This window comes from Salminus brasiliensis, chromosome 10 (genome assembly GCF_030463535.1).
Source record: "Salminus brasiliensis chromosome 10, fSalBra1.hap2, whole genome shotgun sequence".
In the NCBI taxonomy this organism is placed as follows: domain Eukaryota; kingdom Metazoa; phylum Chordata; class Actinopteri; order Characiformes; family Bryconidae; genus Salminus; species Salminus brasiliensis.
In genome coordinates, this window is record NC_132887.1 from 21,837,412 (window position 1) to 21,861,109 (window position 23,698).

General features: G+C 38.3%; 1 protein-coding gene across 1 annotated transcript in view; it reads right to left on the reverse strand.

The window, feature by feature from the left end:
* ltk (leukocyte receptor tyrosine kinase) overlaps positions 1-22,734 on the reverse strand; it is a 77,709-nt gene extending 54,975 nt beyond the window's left edge. The window contains exon 1 of the mRNA XM_072689704.1: positions 22,479-22,734. Within this exon, the coding sequence (XP_072545805.1) occupies positions 22,479-22,533 (55 nt within the window). The 5' untranslated portion in view covers positions 22,534-22,734. The remainder of the gene's footprint in view (positions 1-22,478) is intronic.
* Positions 22,735-23,698: the final 964 nt, after the last annotated feature.

Sequence of the window (23,698 nt, forward strand, 5' to 3'; positions counted from 1 at the left end):
TTACATATGGCATTACTTTGTCTTTGGCTGATTTGAATGCGATTGTAGAAATGCTGTGATATTTTCTTTAGCTGGAGAAACGGCTATTTTGAATCACATAATCAAATTACTGTACATTATGGGGCGTCTGGAACTTCCACCTAGCAGCCCCGTAGACACCAATCAGAAACCTGAGTACAGCCGAGAACACAGCCATTTGAGAAGAAAATGAACTTTTCAGGGAAAAGAATCATATCAGGAGTAAGTGATATCCATTATGAAACAGAAAATGTAGTGTTATCCAAGGATAATTATCCATGATTGACTGTCTAAGTGAGTTTTTCTTACGTTACCTGCCGCTTTCCAGCTGCTCAGCTCTGCTTTTGGACTGCTCGGCTCAGTAAGCGGTATGATGTCATTTGCTTATAAGAAAACTGATAGATTACTTTCCTTCTTTCCAGATGTAGAGGGTGATTTTAGAATTTCTGCAATGTTTTCTCCTAAGATACAATCCCGTCACATTTACAAGGTACAAATCTCCAATCTTTTGCTTAACCTTAAATAGCTGCACAGACAAAGCAGTATGTTAAGCTAACTTTATGGCATGATAAGCAATGTCATGAGAGAAGAATTATCTCAGTTGTATAGTGTTACGTCACCAACAGCATAAAATCCCAACCATGAAGAAACAGATAAAAACACCCAGTATTTCACAGTTTCCCTTTATTTGGAGCTTAAGGGTACTGAGTCTTAAATATGTCCTCTGATGAAAGGAAGTGGATCTCTGCTCTTAGCAGACTGACTGCATGAGGCCGATAAAAATAGACATAAGGCCAATTTGGAAACAAAAGTCACTGAGAATTAGCAATTATATGCATCACACTGAAGAGTGTGAACTCAAAAGGGAAATAAGCCAAAATAGACTGATATATATTACTACTACTAGACTTTAGCCCCCAGGGTGCGTCATGTGACAAAGAAACCATGTGGTCTCTACCCTCAACAACACAATGATAACTTGTTACTGACCAAAAAAGGGAAACTACTATAATAGCTGGCCATCATTTTGGACAAGTTAAAATTTAATTACCCCCCCCCCCCAACAGAATGTCATCAAATAACAATAACATCTGTATAGCCTGATGATGACACATAGTCACACTGCTGACATTTAGACTGATTTTTGTGGTAGAAGCTAATCTTGTGGTAGAAGCTAATCTTACTTGCTCTAATTTTTTGGAGGAACTGTGAGGGTAAGAAACCTTTACAGGATGTTACACAAATCCTGATATGGGCTTTGTGGGCTGATGCCAATATCCGATGCTTTGGGCATACTCTACCTGCTGCTACCTGTTCATCATCAAATATTAGTCTGAAATATCAGTGGGGGTTGGGTTAGTTTTCTGACAGTATTTTTGTTAGTCTTACTACATTATTGATCTCAAAAACAACAAAACAACAGAATATAGTATTCACTTGTATAAGCTCACTATGAGGTTTTAGTCCTGTTATTTTTTGATGTCATCCATGACTGCCATTAAGTGCCATTAACACAGCAATGTTTAACAGCACAACATTAGATTAGATGTAGACAGTTTACATGTCTGTTTAAACCAGGGGTCAGAAATCCTATTCACAAAGGGCCGGCGAGGCAGCAGGATTTCATTCCATTAAAGTAGAAGCACACGTGACTCTACTGGTTTAATCAACTAGTCTCAGTATTTTCAACTCATACACACACACTTAAAAAAAAACATACTATGTGCAATACCCCCCCACGTGCAATTAAGAGCCATTTGCTGTAAATAATATTGTTATTGCTTTTTAAATTCTTATTTATATTGTGTACATAGTGTAAATTATTTATCTACATTTTTGTAACTGAGTGTCTTGCTATCCCTTTCTGCTGCTCTTATCTTATCTTATCTTAACAACTGGCTAGTTAAACAGATGTGCTCCTGCTTGGTTGGTATCCAAACCTTTACGGGTGAAGCCCTTTACGGATAAGACTGGTGACCCCTGGTTTAGACAATCACTGAAATAACTAAAACTAAAATCTTACTGAATTCTTTTAAATATTACTGAATAAAAAGTGAATTAGCATTAAACTTGTGCCATGCTCAAATTGATAAATCAATTTAATTTCAATGTTTATTGTTAGCACAATATAATATAGAAAAAAATATAAAAGCTTGATTTAAATCATAAAATGATTTAATCATGATTTAGTCTTGATGTTTTTAGACTTATGTCTGGTGACTGATCGTGTTCAATTTACTAACCAAATCCTGTTGTTGACCGTTTATTTTTCCTCATTTCTTGTCCATGTTTACTGAGCGTTTTCTCTACTCTCTGAGGAGGGCAATAAGGGGGTCTTTAAAATGTGAGAGAAATGGCAAATGTGGCATGAGATTGGCATTGTTGTTGTTATGCAACATAAACTATCTGCAGCAAACTATCTGCCCCAACAGTAAAATGAATAAATTACCTCATATTTTGTTTCATGCTTTTTTTCTGAATTTTATTCTGATTAGTCTGTGCACTCGTTGTCTAATTACAGAGATGTGTGAGTGTTTTTTTCAATGGTTTAAAAAAAACTCACTATTACAAACATTGGTTCTTTATAGATCCAAGTGTGATTCCTCTATGGCATCGCTAATAGAGCCATTTGTAGCATCTTTATTTTTAAGACTGTAGATGGAATGGGATTTGTGCTATTACTATTACCAGTGTTTCTCAGAGATGTAGTCCCATCCGAATCCACCATGTGAGACATTTTTACGGACTGTGAGCTCACGTATCAGTAAAGAACCTGGCAGCTTGCACATTCTATAAAACAAAGCACTGAAATAACTCCAGGTTATATTAATCCCATGTGAGTTGCCATGCAGTAAATGCTTCCTCGTATCCTGTTGGAAACGAGTCTGTGAAGTTCATAAGCATGGAGGCACTCAAAGAGGCTTTTAGTTGTATTCTCTGGAACAAATTAAACTGTGACTGTGCCGTTCTCCATCTACTGTACAGACATTAAATGTAAAGTGACAGAAAAAAGAGGATTTTCTGCAGCAAAGGTGACTGTTAATGTAAATTGTAAGTTAGTTAATGACAACGCTAATGACAGTGCATGAAAACAGACAGGTAAATTGTTAGGGGAAATAAAATGATTCAGGAATTAGGGTATTACATTAAAATTATAATCGACAGCAATTGGCAAATCAAATACCACCACCCCCTACACACACACACTGCCACTACATTTTACATTACATTACTACCTTCAAATGGAAAACTCACCCCATCCAAATACTATCTAGTGTTAGCTTGGTGAAAGTAAGTACACTCTTGACCTCGGACTGGACTTGAAGAATGTTTTGGTGCAGAACTCACAGATTCATCCTTCAGCAAGATTAAAGATATCACCCAAGTGTCAGTTCTGGCTACTCTTCTAATGTTACCATGCCAAGACAGAATAAGCTGCTTCATTAGCATATGTGACAGGCTCTGATTTGTTTCCAAGCCATGTGGCGTTTAGCCCACCTGTTTGACCAACTTTGTGAGAGGAAGCACATCTGACAAACACACAGCTGGGCTCAGTTAGCCACGTGACCCATCACCCTCCTCTCCGCGAACCTGCCAACACGCCTCACTGGAAAGCTGTCCCTGTTTTCGGGGAACATCCAGAGGATTATGTGCCCCGCAGACTCATCTGCCGAGCAAGTGTCAGACCCTGATGATGATAGGCTTGATCATCTCAGGAGTGTAGTGGTCTGCTCAACACTTCTATAATAGGCCTATTAGAAAGGATACATTAATCTTTAATAAGCTATAAACCATTAGTATTTTCTAACATTGCGTTTGGAATGTCTTTGGTGGTCTGGCACATGTATGCTAGGTGTTTTTTATAGATTATCATTAAAAGTAGCATTTAATGAGCTCACACTGTTTTGTGAATATAGCTAGACTGTTAATCGTTTCCATCTGATACAGAGGGGAAAAAAAAGTTAGAGTGTAAAATAACACCCTTTATTATACCCTTCATAATACCCTTCCTAGTAGCCTTGACACAGTGGGCAACTTCAGCACTCGCTGAGAGGCCAGGTTTAGCATATGGGCATAGTATTCTACATGTAGGAATTTTCCAACTTCAGCAGCAACAGCTACGTTGGAGCGTTATCAGTAACTAAAGCTAAAGCTGTTCCTCTCACTCACTGTTGGAAGCACATGAGACGCTAGCTGCCACCGATAAAACGTAAACAGTTACGGTGACATACAATTATGTGGTAATGGATGTCCGAACAGACAATCAAATGAACAAATAGACAAGTGGACGAATTAATGAGCAGAAATGGATTAGATATGAATTTACTCACTAGTTACTCATGGACTGAAAGGATGTGGAAAACAGAGCTTTGTTAAAGTTGTGTGAGTGGAACACGCCCCATCAGCCTTGTGATTGTGAGAGTATGCTTATGTGAGCAGTACTCAAGACTATCCTAACCTCACAGTTTGCATCTAAAGGGGAAAAATACAGTGTTATATATGGGCTATTTATTGGTTGATAAAACACATACTTTGTACATGCATGTTGTTTGCCCTCAAAAGTAAGATTATCCTACTTGGTAAGAAAATGTTTATTTAGTGATGTTTTGGGGCTGTTGGCGGGCAACACAGACTTTCAACTCCCTCCAAAGGTTTTCTATGGAGTTGAAATACTGTTTTTCCCCACTGTAAGTACTCAGAAGTAATCAGGTTGCTTTCAAATATGAGGAATGAGCCATGGTTCCAGGCAAATCAGCTACAAATTTCTTTTAAATTACTCCTGATCTAAATTGATGCCAGGTATGGACTCAGTTTCAGAGAACAAATTTACCTTGGTTGGGAACATCATCCACATCTAAGGTGAGATCCTCAAATGTAACACATGTAACACCTATCCCTGGGTCTTATTACAGCCTACACAGCATGCTTCCTCTGCGGGGAACCGCAGCGGTTATTTTTGTCCACAACGTCCAGAATTGATTTTTTCCTGTGACCATAGCGCCCTAGTTCAGTTAAGGCTAATCCTGCTTCGAAGACACAGCAATCAAACCGGGTTGAAAGACAGAGAAAAGGCCTTTGTGTAGTGTTGTGAAGGGGTGAAACTGACACTAAAGGCACTATGTCAGAGATTGGGCCACATTACAATGTATTAGGAAAGAGACCAGCCTGAAGGCAAATTCAAGCATTTGCCTTCAGTTTTGCTCCATTCCATGTGTGACTGCAGTGAGTTCAAATCCATCTCTCTAGAGCATAATGTTTGAGGTGTCATGCTCTTATATGCATTAGTGTTGTTTATCCAGATGAGGCCATACATTTTACAGCAGGGCATATCTTTATATACATTATGAATTGAGTAAGCCACTACCTAAAAAACTTACAGCCTTCTCCTGCTTATTCGGCCTCGGTTATTTTCATTTTTAAAGTGCTAGGCAGCTGCTTAGAGGACACTTGGCTGCTAATGTTTGGGACAAAGTTTGAAAAATCAGAGTGTTTGTAAAGCTTTAGAAATTATCTGGGCTTTCCTAACAATGACTGCAAATTGAGCCCTGTAAAATAGCCCTACAAGCTAATTAAGGTCTGACTTAAGTTATGTCAGTCCTCAAATATACTGGGGTGCCCAAACATTTGCATGGGGCTTTTTTCTTTTTACACTAAATCAATACAAAGCAAAAACAACATGCTGATATTGCTTGGTGTTGGAATGTTGAAAAGATTCATCTTTGACTTCACGACTTTTGGAAATTTGACCAGGGCTGTCCAGACATTTGCATGCTACTAACTTATCATTTAATATGAAGCCTAGAATAAGAACATACAATAAACAAATATAGAATTTCCCACATAGGTGTTTACATTATTCCTTGAAGCAAACTTATCAGTTTTAAATTACACACTCGCTTTCAAGACAGCATTGGAAGCCAAGGCATATGACTAGAAAACATATGCTATTTTAGAAATAGACTATTTCTATTTTAAAAATAGACTGTTTCTAGTGAGGTGATAAGAGAAAGGGCAGTAAAGGGATAATAAAAAAAAAACAGCTTGTATATCAACAGTTTAAAGTACAAGCTAATTAAGTATTGAAAGCGCTTTTCCATCAGCTTCCATCAGGCTTTCCAAAATCCCACAGATTCAAAAACCCAAGAACAGCAGCCTTGTACCAAGTATGTAATACTTAATGGCTTAAGAAAATGTGCAAATATGTGGGCTTGGCTGTGGAGTGTAAAATTCCCTGTGATAAATGGGACAGCTCATGAAACCAAAAAAACACACATGTGTAGCGCATTCGTTAAGGTTATTAATTACCCAAAAGAAGCTCAAACCCAACAGTAATGATTGCGATTCACCAACCATTAGCACACTGGTTACATACTTGGCTGTGTGAACAGCAAAATGGAACCACACTGTCTGCACAAATGTTTTTCGTATCAAGGCAGTTTGGTATGGGGTTTTTCGGGGATGTCACATAACACAAATTTCTCAGGTGTTTATATGGATTTATATGGATGGTTTATAAGGAAACTAAATGCATTGCCTGGGACTCATTTCACATTGTTATAAATGCTCACAACTGAATACTGGAACCTTTAATCTATAAGGAAACAGCTGCTAATATGGTGCTGATACCTATATCCTTCTTCTGACAGGTTGTGATTCATATTAGCATAGGATTCAATAAAAAATTGTCATTTACCACTACATGTTCTGCAAGCATCTGCAAGTACAAAAAACCCAGACCCAGAACCTGGCCTGTCACTTCTTTTTATTGGCTTTTAAGTAACACTGGATTTTTTCTTTTGGTGGCAGTTGGGGCGCACTTTCCTCAGGATAAATAATTGTTAGAGTAACAATAGCCAGAAAATGCATCAAAAGCATGGTTGATGCACAGATCAGATCTGTTCGTTAGATATCATAGATAGAATCAGCTTCTAACTAACAGATCAAGTACTTCGGTCAAGCAACACCCACACAAGCGTATCTGAATACACAGACCGAACCTGACCTGACCTAGCAATTCAGCAATGCCAGTTCCACTGTGCCCTTCACACTCTCACTCTGTGAGTTTACTTAAATAGTTCACTCATGCTCTAATGCATGCAAAGCAAGCCATCGTCTCTTTTCAAACTCAGGTCCCTAGCTCCACCCCACAGCTAACAGATGCCTGTACTGGCCAATGATGAGGAAGGGAGAGCACCATGTACCCACCTGGAGAGAACACTGGGCTACAGTGATAGCGGATTAGACTGCTAAGCCAGTCGGAGCCCAGTAGTTAGCTAGCTGACACTCACCAGTGACTGCATTGGACTTTAGGTAATGTTATTCTCCTCATTACACACACATTCGCAGGCACATATCCCCAGGACCAGATAATCCACATTATGTTTCACCATGATTGCAGTTATTGATTACAATCTGCACTTATTGTGAGCTTATTACAGTGAGCCTGAAACATGCAGAAATGTCCACGAGTTATTGGTCAGCATGATCGTCTGTGACTGATTGGGTTATGGGCAAAAGGCTTGCCCTCATTAGTGCTAGCACTGTTTATAAAAATGGATGGTTATTATTACAAATTATGTAAAATAATAATAATAATAATAATAAAAATCAGATCATTCAAACAATATTCGGAGGATCTTTAACTGATTTGAGAGATAAAAAGATTAGATTTGGGTGGGATTTGTGCATCAGGTCTAAATCATATTTGGGCAAGATATTGGACACCTGGTAATGTGAACGCAGCTCTATTACAAACAGAAGGAATTATTTTGTAAAGTTCTCATTTTTTTATTTTTTTTATCTGACTCCATGTGTAAGTATAATTTTACTGAATGTAATAATACATACCAATAACAGACTCATTTGCAGCATCATATTTGTGGGATTAATGAAGATTAAAAGAGTTCAATTTGAGATGAAGCAGCATCTCAAGCCTGTGTCGATCTGTGAAAGAACTCATTCTGAAGAAACGATTAAAGAGAGTGTTTACTAGAAGAGCCTACATGCTACACTCCGGCACTTAATAACACCCACACCCTTCTGACCTTCCTCATCTCTCTGCACTCAACAGCTGAGCTCATACAACTCACCATATCAGTCACTGACAAGTGAGATAAATATAAAAGTCAATACTGCTGCATTTGAGCAGTGTTTAAAAGACTGACTCTGATGGAAGAGGAAGACAAAGAAGTATGTCCTCTTATTATATGACGACTTTCACAAACCAAGAGATGAAATGAAACTTTTGTAATCTTTCTAAGAAGATGAAATACACTGGCAAGCTCAGCAACACTGTATTTTTGGTGAAAAAAACGAACACTTCACAGCCGCTTGCCACGCCAAGAACACTGTCAAACAGGTAGAGCCATACTGCCTGTAATTAAAAGACGTTTTTATTTAAACAAAGAGGGTTTTATTTCATGATGCCAACTGGTAAGCTCAGTAACAAAAAGGTCAGATTGGACTAATAGAAAAAAACTAAAAGTTCTAGGACAATATTCTTTGGGTGGAAGAAAACAAGATTAACTTCATCAGGGAGAAGGAAAGGAGGGATTCATGAAAAAAAAACACATCATCTGTCAAACATGGTGGAGGCACTGTTAACACAGGTATGTATGGCTGCCAATAGAAACAGCAGGACACATTCTGTGTAAGTGTATAGCGCTATACTTCCTGCTTATATTCAGGCAAATGCTGCAGAACTGATAGGACAGTGCATCACAGTACAGATAAGGGCTCAAACAGCCTAAGACAACCCAATGGCACAGTCCTGACCTCAATCCATTTGAGTTTTCTGCCTTGCTTTTTGCCGGACCGCCTAGTGAGGCAATTTCCCTTACTGACTGGCTGAGTGAGTGAGCGACTGACTGACGAAGAACTGCCTCTTCTTTGCCTAAAGGACATTTCCTCATACTAAATTAAATGAAATGAAATAAAACCAAAAAACTACAATATTTGTCACTGACACATACAAAAACCGTTTGTCATGATAGTTATATTAATTGTAGTTGACAATAAAGTCTAGGGATGTCCCAATCTGATCCATTGACTGGGGATCAGGGGCCGATCCAGGCACTGCATTATTTAAGGTGGAACGCAAAGTCTGGTAAAGAGGAAATCTATAGCTCAGAGCTTCACTGTAAATGAGAGAGCAGCAGGTAAAAAGTGTGTTAGGTGTTTTTCTATTGTTTTGTCCACATTGCCAAAAACCACATGGTTTGTTGTAGTTCTGCACCCACACAGATATTTTATCCCATTAGATCCATTTGGGTAGATCTAACATTCCTCCTATCCTGTCTTTACTCCTGATTTCTGCCTGGTTAGAAATCCAACTATGGTGGAAATGCTCTGCTCTAACAGTGAGAGAAATACGCTCCTTTCTTTGATTCTAAACCAGCTCTGAATGGCGCATTCAGAACCAAGGAGAAGGCTAATGCTAAAGCACACATAAACTAAGTGATCTGACTGCACAATTGTAAAGGGTACTGGGACTGGAACTGGGATCTGAATAGTCAGGTGGGTCAGTCAGACTGGATGGTAACATTAAACACAATAGAGTTTAAAACAAAAAAGAAGTTGCTCCAAACAAAGTAAATCAGATTACAATTCAGTCTGATTTTAGAAACTGGTATTAAAAATAGTGATTTTACTACTGTTTACTAACGTGGATCAGCACAGCTTACCTGAAAAGTGGGGCTGTATTACTTACAGAAACACAAAGATCGGTATCGGCCGATAGTCCTTGTTCGGGACATCCCTAACAAAATCACATTGCCCTGTAGCTGCATGTGCATTTCTGAGATTTAAAAGATGCAATAAAAGAACGAGCAAATAATTCGGGGTCTGTAGTGCCACTGTTACAAGCTGTGCCCCTTGAAAGAATTGCTGAGTGCTTTTGTGATTACTGACATCCTCGAATGCGAGAGCAACTCTAAAATGTCAAAAGAAAACCAAAGTGAGTCTGGTCTGTGTCACTCCAGATGCCAAGAAGCAAACAAGCACGAGTTTCTTTTGGCTGCTCTGGTGTGAACTGATTATATAGAGGGCTTTTGTTCAAAAATCTCTACAGTCCTCCAACCTGAATGACTGCAGAGATGGCAGGTCTGGACCACCAACTTACAACACAGGTAGTGTTTCATTTGGTTTCCAGCCAGCAGCAAAACCGCTCTCAACTTCTGGGCTCTAGTTTGGTGAGTATGTAGGCTATTGTTCTATCCAGAGAGGGCATGGTAAAGATCAGCTCAGAAAGCTTGACCAAAAAAACAAAATGTATTCACAGTTGTGGTTGGGGGGAAGAGGGGGGAGAGTTTGCATATGCTCAGCTACAGTTCTAAAGACCCATTCATGGGCAATGAATCAGGCTTTTGGCATTTCCAAAAAAAAATTAGATCACATAATTGAATTTGTCCTATAATTGGTTGAAGCTAGTCTTGAGTTAGCAAATGTAAAGTGCGTCTAGAATGTTCTTCTGTACATTAAAAGGCTGTTACACAGAGACGGTCTGTCCTTGCATTCACACCAAGCACGTATACATGTATACACACACACACCGAGAACAGCATTCACTTTATGAATGCAACTTATTATTAACAGTAGTTAGCAACATGATATTCTAAAGCAGACCAAGGAGACCAAGGACTGTAGAAAAACAGCAAAAACATGGATAAACTATACTGCATATGATCCCACAAGCACAGCAAAAGACAAATATTTAAAAAATTCTGAAAATAAAATATCAGATGTTTAAACACAGTAGCACTAGGGTTGTATTCACCAGTATGCACCAGTATGTGTATTCGTTCCAAGTTGTTGCAGTAATGGGGTTACAGTTTGGTGCATGCAGTTGTACGGAGGACACATGGTACATGCTTTTAACCTTTTACACTACTCGAGCATAAGGGTTTAAGGTAGATCCGGTAATCAGTTGTAAACAGTTGAATTTGTATGGTATTGTGGAAACTGTAGTGGGTTTAGGAGTTTTGCTATGTTCACTGCAGTGATATGGTAAAGTTATATCACAACAGCTGAGAACAACACTGGCTCTAATGAGTATGTCGGACATTTTTCTCTTACTGTCCGAATTCAGAGGTGGAATTTGAACATGACTTTGAGAGCACAATGCACTCGTAATTTATAGTAAACATCATAGCTCACTACATCAGCTGAATGTGGACCAAAAAGCATTGTGAGTCTCATTACAAAGCAACAGATAGCAGAGCGAAATAGAGCCGATGATGTTTGCTCAAATAAGCAGCCACTGAAATCTGTACATTTCAGATATTTTCCTAAGTAGCTTTGTGTTTCTAAGCAACATAACGGTTAAAGGTTATTCCATGAAATGCTTATACTGATTCTGAATATTTTGTACATGCACAAAGCTTTAAATACGGCGCAGACACTCATATGTACAGTGCTATACTAATGAGGGAGTAGGGGTCCATTTCAGCCACAGCTTGTGATTTCTTTGGAACTGCTGCAGAGAGAAAAAGAACACTATGACCACGTGTGGAATGGTGTCAGTAAAGGCAGGTAAAGCAAAAGTAAAAAAAAAAGTCATGTATGGACATTTGAGATGATTTGGATATGTTATCGACAACCAAAAACAGGAAACACCTCAAACTTATCCAAGACATTCATGTAGAATTCACGAACACAGAATTCAAGATGAGTTTCATTAGTTAACTTTAGGTTTACATTTCGTCAAATTGTTCATATCCTGAAGTTTTACTGTTATAAGTTGTGATGTGCGACGCCTGCCTTACTTGTAGTAACAGGTTGAGTAAGTTTCATAACAAAGTACTGTTTTCTTTAAATACTTAAATGCCACTGTTTTTGTAATATTAATATGTTCCATGTTATTTATTATAACTAAGCAACATGCAATTTCTTTCTATATTTCAGGCTTGGTTGTGGTATTAAAACTGGTATCAAGAATCATCAAATTTCAACCAAACCGACAACCAAATCTGTCTGGTATAGATGTCTGGTATAATGTATCTAATGTCATAATGACATCCCTAATAGGGACAGTAGCATACAGGCTAAAATGTAGCTATTTGAACAAGAAGTGATTTATGCATAGGCAGTAAAAATGAAGTTATACCAACACACATCAAAAACAGGTAGAACATAGTTAGCTTAGCAAGTTGGAAAATTACTGCTTCCAGGATCACAATAATACAGATGTTTAGATCTGATCATTCTATTAAACTAATATTCGATGACATACTTACTGTATTCCAGAAGAGGAGAATGTTTGAGTAATGTTATTTTTACTGTATTGTACTGCATATTACACATCTCTATAGTATTGATTCAGCTCAATTTGACTGCGGCTTCTACATTTATACATGTTTATGTATCAATATCTGTATCTGCACTGGGAGATATGTCCATATGAATATTGTGTTTATTACGTTTTTTAACCACCAAAATACGGTATCCTGTTTTTCAATCCTGTTTTAAGTAACAGCACAGACGAGTAAAGTTCTGTCCCTTTATCTTTTTGATAGCGGCTGGTTTCATTTAAGCCCTGTTCCTCTGCCAGATCACTGCACAGTGATTATTCACCACATGTTAAAGAAGAGCCATCAAAATAAAATGCTTCAAGCTTATACAGACTTTTGTAAGTTGTTGCTTCCAAAGCAGCAGAACTGCATCATGGTATACTGAATTAAGCTTTTTACAGTTGTAAGCAAAGAACTGACAAAATTATCATATTGTCACTGTCGTAACAAAACCTCATATTTCTGATTATAGATGATATCTCCTGGAAAAGAATTTCGACCCCTTTTAGGAACAATTTTTCAGGACTTTTCCAAGAGAGTTTCCATGAATCGTTTTTCACAGAAAGTCACAGTAGAATAATGTGCATTACCTGACATCCTTAGTATCAGTCAACACAACACAGTCAACACAATTCCTGCGCCTGACACTGTAGATAGTGTTCTGCTCCAAGTTGTTTAGCTGTCCAATGATGTTGTGTTAGTGGCGGTTTGAACAGATGTGGACAGAAGGCTTTATCTAATTCTCAGGAAGCAAATGCAAGCCTTCACCCTCTTAGCACTGGTTGCAAGAGCACATCAGAACCTTATGATGTGGACAGATGAAACTAAGATTGAACTATTTAGAAAGAACACGCAGTGCTACATCTGGCGTAAAAAGGCACTCCACATCATCATTAAAATATCATCCCAATCTGCAAAGTATGGTGGATGAAACATCATGACTTAAGTCTGCTTTGCTGCATCAGGGCCTGGGTAGCTTAAAATCACTGAGGGGAAGATGAATTCCCAAGTGTATCAAAAAATCTACAGGATAATAAGAGAGTGCCTGTACCTCAGCTGAAACTCTGTAGACGTATAAATAAATAATAAACACAAAATATAAATAACACAAAAAAGTATGATCTTGCTGGTATTTACTGAATACTACCACTTTAAATATTAAAAGAGTGTGTTCAATAAATACCTGCAAGATCATATACATTTTTTGTGTTATTATTTTAGGCACATTATATTTGTCAATACTCTTGACTTGGATGAGGATGACATAGTAATTTAGAAAATCATAAAATTCCAAACGATTCACTTTTTTGTCCCAGCAATGCAAAATTTTTGTATATAAATTTATACAAATATTGTGTCAAACCACCAAAATATTATATATACACATTTCATGATACATTCTTATGATGACCACTTTAGACAAATGTCTAAACTTTTATTTAAATGAAAAACACCACACACAAAGAACACCTACAGCTGTGATTCTTTGCACAACTCTATGAGACATTTTTTTTAGGCCTGGTAACCTTTAGAGACCTTATCAGATTCATTACCAAAGAGGTAATATCGTTTAACATAGGGGGAGTCTTCAGACATTAAATTATTAATAAGATTTTATCCTGGCCACATAAAACAATTGAAACTGCCAAATATTATATATGGAACATGATCGGAACCGGATCCAGCTTGCTTCAGGTCTAATAGCTGGTTTGTTTGCAAGCCTCTCTACAGCTTATGTCATCTGTGTCAAGCAGGGCTGATGTAATGATAATCTTCATCTTTCATTGAATGAACCTGTGTTACTAAAGCATAATAATTTCCGCAAAATATGCGCTTCAGAAATGTCCTCCGCATCAACAGGTGTATCTGCAACTAGACAATCCAAATCCACTGACGAAAACAAGTGCCATTCTTAGCGAGTCATTCGATCCAAGTCCATTATCCATCTGATCCAACACTTCCATGCATTTAAAATGAATGTCATCATTGTGCATATGCAGAGGACATTCAAAGACATGGAAATTACTACAAAACATCTGCCTGATGAATCTCACAACAGTCGTTATCTGTGTCTAGAGAACATGCCAATATTCACCCTCCATATGCTCCATAACGTCATGTAGACAACAAGCAGGATCCTTTGGATGTGTGCCAGGAATGTCACATTTCATTACCACACTGAGGAATTGATGAGGGAAACAGTCTAATGTGTTTATAATAGTGTCTTATTATAAACACATTATACTGAAACTAAGAAAGAAAACGGCAAAAAAGCAATAAACAAAGGCATGTGCTGAAATGAACGAAGGTTTGGAAGCTTGGTCTTTAAGGTGATATTATTGGTGTTAAGAGACAAGAACCAGCACCACAATTGAACAGGGGGTTAGCAGAGTTTGTGTAGGATCAGTAATTAAAAGGCCCATGCTATCTCTGTTTTCTCAGTCACATGTTCCAAGCAAAATGCTCCTGGTTAGGCACTCCTGTGTCAGAGTGGGAAAGTGTAAGGTACTTACTTGTAAATTATTGCTAAACTGTCACATTTCACAATGCTGTAAAACCATAAAACTGATATTTCACTGATTATCTACTCTGTAAATTTCCTTAACCTTCTCGTGACAAAGCATAAGCAAGAGGTCTTCAAAAACCAGCGCTTCCAACAATTTGTTTACATCCCTAGTTACCTTACATTACTACGTTTTTGGTAATCGGATCATGTTAGGATTAAAATTACTCAATGAAAAGCCAAATGTAAATACATCTAGGATGCACTTTGATCAGATAAGACTGGCCACCAGTGGTCAGAGTCAGATCTTATCTATCACATTCTACAACTCTACATATATATATATATACCTGCATATGGGCTACAGCAGGGATGAGGAACCTCCACCCTGTAGGACAAATACAGGCCCCCGCTCATCCATATATGGCCACATATATGGCTATATGTTTGAGCCTTTATGCAAGCAATGTTGGTACTTCGCCACTCATTTCAGTAACTCATAACTCATAGCAGACAAACTCATAATGAAGCATATTTCAAATAAACCAATCAGCTCTGAAAACCGTGATTGGAGGTTCATCAAATTAGCTTCATCTTTCTGTCATCAAGTAGGTCTGTTAAGGGCTCTGAGTGGTCCAGCGGACTAAGGTGTTGCTACCATGAATTGCTGTTTCAGATCTCCGGGCATACTGACAGCCCGAGAAAGAACTATCGTAGATAGATGGCAAGATGGGTAGATGGCTCACTCTCTTCGAAACATCACTTTAGTGTGAAGCTGGCAGGGATGGGCTGATGCATCTGATGCATTTTTCCAAGCCCGTCGGCTGCCCAGTGACAATGCACCAGCGGCAGACCTCACCCTACCATTGTTGGAAGTATTGCATGTAAGAAGAGTACTAACAAGTGTGTTAAGAAATTGGCCAATTAAAAAATGGGTAGAAAAAATGGGCCTGTTAAAGCACAGAAAAATCGATGACAGTGAAGAGTCATCTCTTTCAAGAAAAATGGACAACAGATTTCTTTTTTGTAGAATTACCACTCTGTAAGAAATGTTAGGAGCGTGAAAATGAAGGTGCTCAAGAATAATTTGCTAACACAGCAAACACAACCCTAAAAGGAGCTGCACAGTTATGTGGTGAGTGAACTGATTCCAAAGCAACTGAGGCCGTATTCTGAGGGCAAGTGCTTGGTTGCTGCCACTCAAGTTCTAGCTCCAAAAAAGCTGAAACTGTTCCAGAACGTTACCTTTTTTGTTGGACCGTGTCTGACCGCATTGGTGATATGGCACAGGATATTGAGAAAGAAATGATTCTGTCATGGATTTCGAGTTTTACACGCTGGCTTTAGACGAGATGACAGATATAACAAACACGAGCCAGCTGGCAATTCTTGTTCGTGGAATTACAGGGGATTTTTAAAACAAGAGAAGATTTACTTTCATTGGTCGACATGCACGATACAGCCAGAGGTGGGGACATTTTTGAGAGTCTAATAAAAGCAATTCAGTCCTATGGTTTATCAATCAACAAACGAAGTGGAGTCACAACAGATGGTGCATTGGCAAAGGGTTGGTGGCACTTCAAAAAAAAAAAAAAGGAAATGACACATGATGGTCAGGATCCAAGCAATTTAGTTACATGTCACTGTATCATTCATCAAGAAAATCTTTCTTCACAGTCACGGTATATAAAAGTTTTGATGGTGACTGTTGTTTCTTGCGTGGATGAATAGCCTAAAAAGTGCTTAAGCTTGCTGTAGTTCTTCAACAAAAAGGATTAGTGACAGCACAGTAATAATATCTACTTTCCATAACAAATAAAATATGTTCATTATCATTATTATTTTTTCAGTATCATTATGTATAGATTTATATATATATATGACTTTATTTGAGCTCTAGGAACAAATGATCTGCTGAAAACATTTAGATCTAGAGGTAGCATTAAACCCTGCCTCTCAATTTGCACCTCTTTGTGTTTTCGATTTTCAGCCAGGTCCATTGACAGTTTAATTGAACCAGGCCAAAAGTTCCACATTTATGTACTGTGTGTTCAGGCAATCACCTTAAATTAAAGACCAACGTCTCCGCAAAGAGAGTCCTCTTCATCAAACTGGCTGCAATAAATAATCACTTCACAAGATTAACACTGAGAAGCAGAGGCATTTGATACAAACAGAGCCCAAACTAAAGTGGCACTTAGACTGCATCCCATCAAGCTTCAAAATGTCCCAAGCTGCCATGCTATGGCTGCACCAGAAAGACTAAAAACAAGAAGTTTTTAAGTTTTTCTTTGATGTTTAAATAGTATGTTTATGACGTTGGTTGGGGCAAAAAGATGTTATTTCACAAGCCTACAAAACTGAATTAATCATGCTTATCTTCCGTGGCTGGTTTATAGCACCGCAATAGCTCAAAGGAACATTTTTGTAATTATTGTAAGTCTTACTGGATAGTGTTGCTGTCCTCAGTGTCCTTTTGGCACAGTGTGCATTTTGCTAGCTAAAAAGACTGTTGGCGGTTGGCTGGGATAACTTTTAGCCTAGCACCTTCTCTCTGCACCATGTTCCTCCTGTTAACTATTCAGTTTTCTCTGTCGGTCTACAGTTAGCTTTTTATCGTATTTATAGCTCCTCCTTAGGAACTCAAGAGATGCTGTACAACATTTAATGGAAAATAAAGGGAAATGTGGAGAATGACTCAGTCAAGGCTGCCACTAACAACTATTTTTCTATCAACTAATCTATTGAAAATTTAAATGAAGTCAAAACTGTAAATAATGGTTTACATATTAAGTGCAAAACTGTAGGTTTAAACAAGAGTTTTAGCTTAATAGTCCTATTATCAAAGTGTATGTGATCTACAGTGTTTATGCCATTCCCTACACAAAAAATGTGCTTAAAATAATGGCCAAACAGTGTCATTAGATATGGTTTATATGCAGTCAATCCCAGAGCACACAAACATACACACTGGCACTGTCAATCTTAATCACGTATTCACTGGAAATTGTAAGGTAGCAACCAGAAAAAAACATGACTTTATTAACAAAAGCATTTTGCGGTTACAAGAACAACAGATTTAAAAAGCTTCCCTACCAAAGGTTAATAAAAGTGTGTTCATACGTATTGTAATGTATACAACGCGGTCAGTCCATGTGATGACGCATGTGTGTTTTCTCTTTAGCTGCTTGTTTACTGTGTGAGAGCTGCTGTGGTATGTCTTTGTACACTGGTCAAAACTTTGCCCAGTGTACAAACCACTTTTTTTTCTTTTGAATGTTTTGAATGGAGCAGACTGGACTGGAGCCAGAAATGACCCATGGAGCAGTTACATAGTGTTAATGAGGAAAAGCATTTGTTACATGAACTGAAGTGTTTTAGAGACCTAAAAACCTAAAGGCATGAAAAAAGGACAATGTTAAAAAAGCAATGCAAAGCAATGTTAAACTGATGCGTCGGCATAACATAATGATGTTAATGAAGTTACGATGTGACCGTCTACGGTGACTAATCACGGCAGCAGCAGATTTGGCGTTCATGGTGGACATCACAAGCTATCTGCCAGATCTCAATGTTAAACTGCAAGGGCATAACAAGCCTGTGCCACAAAGAGTCCAACAGAATATGCAAAGGAATGTGCTGATTTGCTAGAGATGTTTACCCAAAGAGTTCAAGATGTGAAAGCAAAAAAACAAGAACTGCAAGAGGTAAAAGGTAAAGGCCAGGCACAGCAAAATGGACCTGTGGGATTTTACAAATAAAATATAAGTGCTCACGAGTTTCCAAATTTGAGAAAACTGTTTGGAACCACATACCGCTGAACTAACTCACATCAACCTGAAGAACAAGTTGCGCGTTGCCACAACATTGTTGGCCCCAGATATTCCATATCTGGTGAGGACCAAACATTCTCAACCTTTGCACTGAAATTGTGATAAGGCTGAGATCAAGTTTACCTCTTTTTATACTATCCATGTATTTATTATGCCCATATTTGTTGCCTATGTTATTGTAGTCTTTGGCGTGTGACCGGATATGTAAATATCACTCTGGCCCCCACTGGAGAAAAGGTTTCCCACCCTTGCTGTAGACTATACTCTAGTGTATTGTAAACACACAGGACCCCTGCCTCTGCTATATCCATGGTCAAATATCTCAATGAGAACATCTCACATCAGTATTTAAACATGAACACTGATACTCTCCCAAGCAACATCAAATCAGATCTCTTTCGGCCCCCAGTTCCGACATCTGCTTATTTAATTACACTAAAAGCACAGGTCAAACCATAACAAAGCACTGAAGAACTATGAAATACAAAGCAGACACAAGGCTGCGATTGTCTTTATGTGTTTTCTGTGGAGAAAATCTCTCAGCAATCCGTAGAAAAACAGGACCTGACACATGTGCTGAATCCTCATTTGTTATTTTGTTATTTGACTCTCCACTAGGTCTACAGTGTCTGCTCTGGGAGAACCTGTACATGTTGATAGTAATGCAAATAAACAGATGAATGTATTGTGGTCAGCTTTTTCAACTAGGACTCTATCTGTTTTTATATTGCTTATGAATTAGTTTCACAGGTTTATAAGATCACTGTTTTGCACGTTTTGCAGTCCTTTTTTTAAATTAAAATGTTTTATTTACTATGTAGTGTTAACAGAGCTTGACAAATACATTTTAACACATACAATATTTTAAAAATCTATGCAATCTACTTGACAAGAATGTGCCATCTTTTGCTGCCATAGAAAAACAACATTTGATTTCCTGAAGAACCTTCCAATGTATGGTTCAAGGACTATTTTGTAAATACGATTTACGAGATTTATGTGAAGAACAATTAGTTTTGGCCATTCATTGCTTACAATTAGCAGACTGATTTTGAATCTATATTTGATGATGTATTTATTGTGCTCTGGAAAATCAGAATGTTTTAGGTGATGCTGATTACAGCACTACAATATCTGTATTTTCGACATTTTTTAATGTATTCATTTTATTGCTTTTCTAAACCTATAGACAAAAGTGGTACATTTCTTTGCAATTTCCAAAAAAATTCAAAAACTGGCATCAGTTCCAATATCAGTGCATCCCTATTTCCAACCCTGATGATTTGAATGCAGTTTTTTTAAAACATGCAGTAAAGTCTGTGCAGCTCTATCCAGTAAATAATCACAAGATTAATAAAACATAAAACTTCATAACTGTAGGCACAGACCGCCGTTACTCCAAAAGCAAAAACAAATGACCTGTACCTTTCCTATACCTCATTCCGTTTTTATTGTTTGGACATTGTGTGCTAAATGTTCTTGGCAAAAAAGAAAGTGTTATTTCTGAATGAAAAACAAAAACTTTTACACATCTCTGGCTCCAGCTTCAATAACCCCACTAACACAATATTCTTCTAGTTGGCGTATTGTTCATTCGAGATACGACTCTGTAATGACCCTCTTTTAACCAACACATTTAAAAAAAAAACTGGAAAAAATTTTTATGGCCCATGTTTTTTGGACTGGTCATTTGGTGAACATCTCGGGCGTCTTGCTGTTCTCCACCCTTCTGCAATAATTTAAAACCAGCATGAAGTGTTTTTGTGGGACATATATAGCAGAAGACATTCTTTCAGAATCCTCCAATGAGACAGAAGTTAAGCTCTTAAGCCAAGTGTTTTATAGCCCCTGGTTCTAGGCCATTTTTATTTCATGAATAGATTTAAAGAGTTATAAAGTCTAGTTACATGCTTTTCTGAGGCAGAGTGTTAGCTGAATTGACTTTTTATTGGCATGTATAGTTAAAGTAGAGGATAGGACACAAATATAACATCACAATACTCTTTCATATTCACATTTTCACAATTTCACTATCTTTGAAATGAAAACTTTGGGATATTAGTAGTTATGTTTGAGATGTTGGAGCAGACCTACTGTAACTCATCTTAGAGGTGGGCGATGTGACAATATTTGGTTGTGAACATTTACTCAGTTCTCTAATCTGAGTATATCACGAATATAACTGAGTATGAATATCTTCAAGTACTTAAATGGGTCTCCTTACTGCAGAGACACTACTGATCTCCTGCTGTCTGAACTGTGCTGAGTTAAACCTACTGCTACATGTCAGTCGATATTTATCTTTATTATTATTACTTAATGCACTCATTGCACGGTTATTTCCACCTGACCTGCTGCTGTTATTACAGTTCACTCTCCTCTGACTGTAATAATAGTTTATAATAATATTTTATCTAGTCTTACTACCCAGCAGTGCATTTGCTGCTCTTGTACATACTTCATATATTCACATCGGCCCTGCTTACTGTTATTCCTTGTTTGTTATTAATAGCTCTTCGGTAACTTTCGTTGTATTTATTATAATGATGAATGTCTGTTCCTGTGTGCAATATGTACAATACTGTGACACAGAAATTTCCTTCAGGATCAATAAATTGCTATCTTATACCCTCTTATCTTAAAGAAAACATAAAGACCAACTACATGTTTCACTGCAAAAGGCGCATAACTAGACCAGGTAAATTGTAGCTGGTGCATTTTTGACGTAACCCCCCCCCCCTTCCAACAGTACCAAAAAAGTACCAATACTATTAAAATATTTTTAAATGAACTAATTATACTTTTTCTAATGAAACATGGGATTACATTTTATAATAATGTAATAACGATACCCACAATAAACCTAGAAAAGTATAGAGTAACATAAATGATCACAGTGATGATAAAATATCACACTTAATCAGGATCTGTGGATCATGCGGATGCTGATGTCTAACTGATGAGATCTTTCTGAGGGTTAGGGTTAAAAGCATGTTGCATCATAGAAGTATTTACAGCCTGAACAAATCAAGGTCCTGTCACATTACAGCTAGAACCCAAAACCAGTGTTCCCCACTTTCTGTTTCAGTTCAGCACCTGTATGAAAAGAATGATCCATCAAGCCCCACTCCACAGAAACACCAGCCTGGCTCTTCCAGTTCAGATCTGTGACACTGCTGAGGTTTTCTTAACTTCAGTGGGTTAATGAAGAGCATACGAGCTGAACAATATTATACAAGAAATGACTATAAGCTTTAACCCGTCCTGGTTTCGTGGAAAAGAAACTTAGTTAACATGAAACTCACCTTAAAAAATGAACACACAGTCTAGCGTCTACTGTAGCGTTAGCTAGCTAGCTAGCTAGTAGCTAGCTAACTACCTTATACCGCTATCTAGATAGGTCCCGCGCAGACGGTGAGACTACTTACAGTTCAAATAGATTTCCACACTTTTATAAAAGTGCAAAAAAAAATGTGTGGTTGTGATGAAAAATATATCAAGCACTAGCTCGAGCGAACAGAGACAGAGCTGAGCTACTGAGCGCAGCGCAGAGCAGCGGATGAAGGCATCAGCGCTGAGTGCTGACCTTAATTACCCAACCGAAATAACCGCTGCGCGTTCAAATAACGCGGCGCGTGCACCGGAGGCTAGCAGCACTCGCGCCAGCTGACTGAAACTCAACCGTCCAGTTTACCAGCACTGTAAACACACCACACGGAGAGGGCAGCACACCTGACAGCGAGTTGGCGCTACATCTCGACTTACGAACCTTTACCCAACTTTCAATCCTTTTCCGCAGTCTCAGCGAGAGAGAAAAACACATGCTCAGCGCCTCACCTGTTAAAATCAGCCAGACAAGTTTAACTGAAGTCAGTCCAGTCCAGTAATCCATGGCTCCCTGCGGAAAGGATCCTGGAAATAAGTCGCAGCCAAGCTTTGTCCACTTTTGTTCCCGTGGGGTGGGGGAGGCTTGAAGTAGTCAACGGTATGGAAGCAAAAGTCAAACGAATCTGGTGCTCCTTCAGCATCCACTTCCAAAGCTTCTCGGAGTTGTCCGCTTCTCACAGAGCTTCGATGGGCTTCATAGTGCTGCTGATGCTGCAGCCTGTGAGCTCTGACTGGAGCCGCTCTTCTCAACGCTCTCTCTCTCTCGCTCTCAACCCCATGCTCCCCCCATCTCTCTCTCTCTCTCTCTCTCTCTCTCTCTCTCTCTCTCTCACTGAGAGAGGACCACTCTCGGTCCTAATGCCAGCCGAAGCAGCTCTGGTCAAAGCAGACCAGAGAACACCACGCCAACGGTGACTTGAGGCTTATTATTATTATTATTATTATTATTATTATTATTATATTACCTGGGGAAAGTAAAATTAGGCATGGTCTGATTCATATCTAGAAAAATATTTTACCACTGTGAATATTTTAATTATATTTGGACAGAGCCCCTAGTCTAAAGTATTTATCAATTTATATTTGTTGATCAAGTCAAAGGACTGAGTAGACTCCAAGTAAAATTTGTGGACAGTTTTGTGACGTCGACAGACGAAGTGTCGTCTTTGTGGTGCTCTTTTTCCAGAATTTGACCAGTAATTGAACCGTTTATTCATTCAAATGAGTTGTCTTCTATATAGAATCCATAGGTGTGTCCCATTTCAGAGGCCGCATCCTTCAAAGGATGCAGTCGAGGTGTAGCCTGCAAAGTCTACGTAGACCAAACCATAATGAGGCGGATTTCCTGTTTGCATCACAGTAATGAAAGTTGCAATAAAAAGGTTGTACCAGGGGACTCTAATGCAGCTCTAATGCATGAGAAGAACGTTTTTCTCAGCCACATATGAAGGAGCCTTGAAAATGTGACAAACTAGTCGCCTATTATAATGCCTTTAATCAGCCCTTATATACAGCCTCCGAATGATGCAGCCCCTGAATTGGGAAACGCTACATATCTGTCTCTCTCTCTCTCTCTCTATGTATATATATATATATATATATATATATACAGTGGGGGAAAAAGTATTTAGTCAGTCACCAATTGTGCAAGTTCTCCCACATAGAAAAAT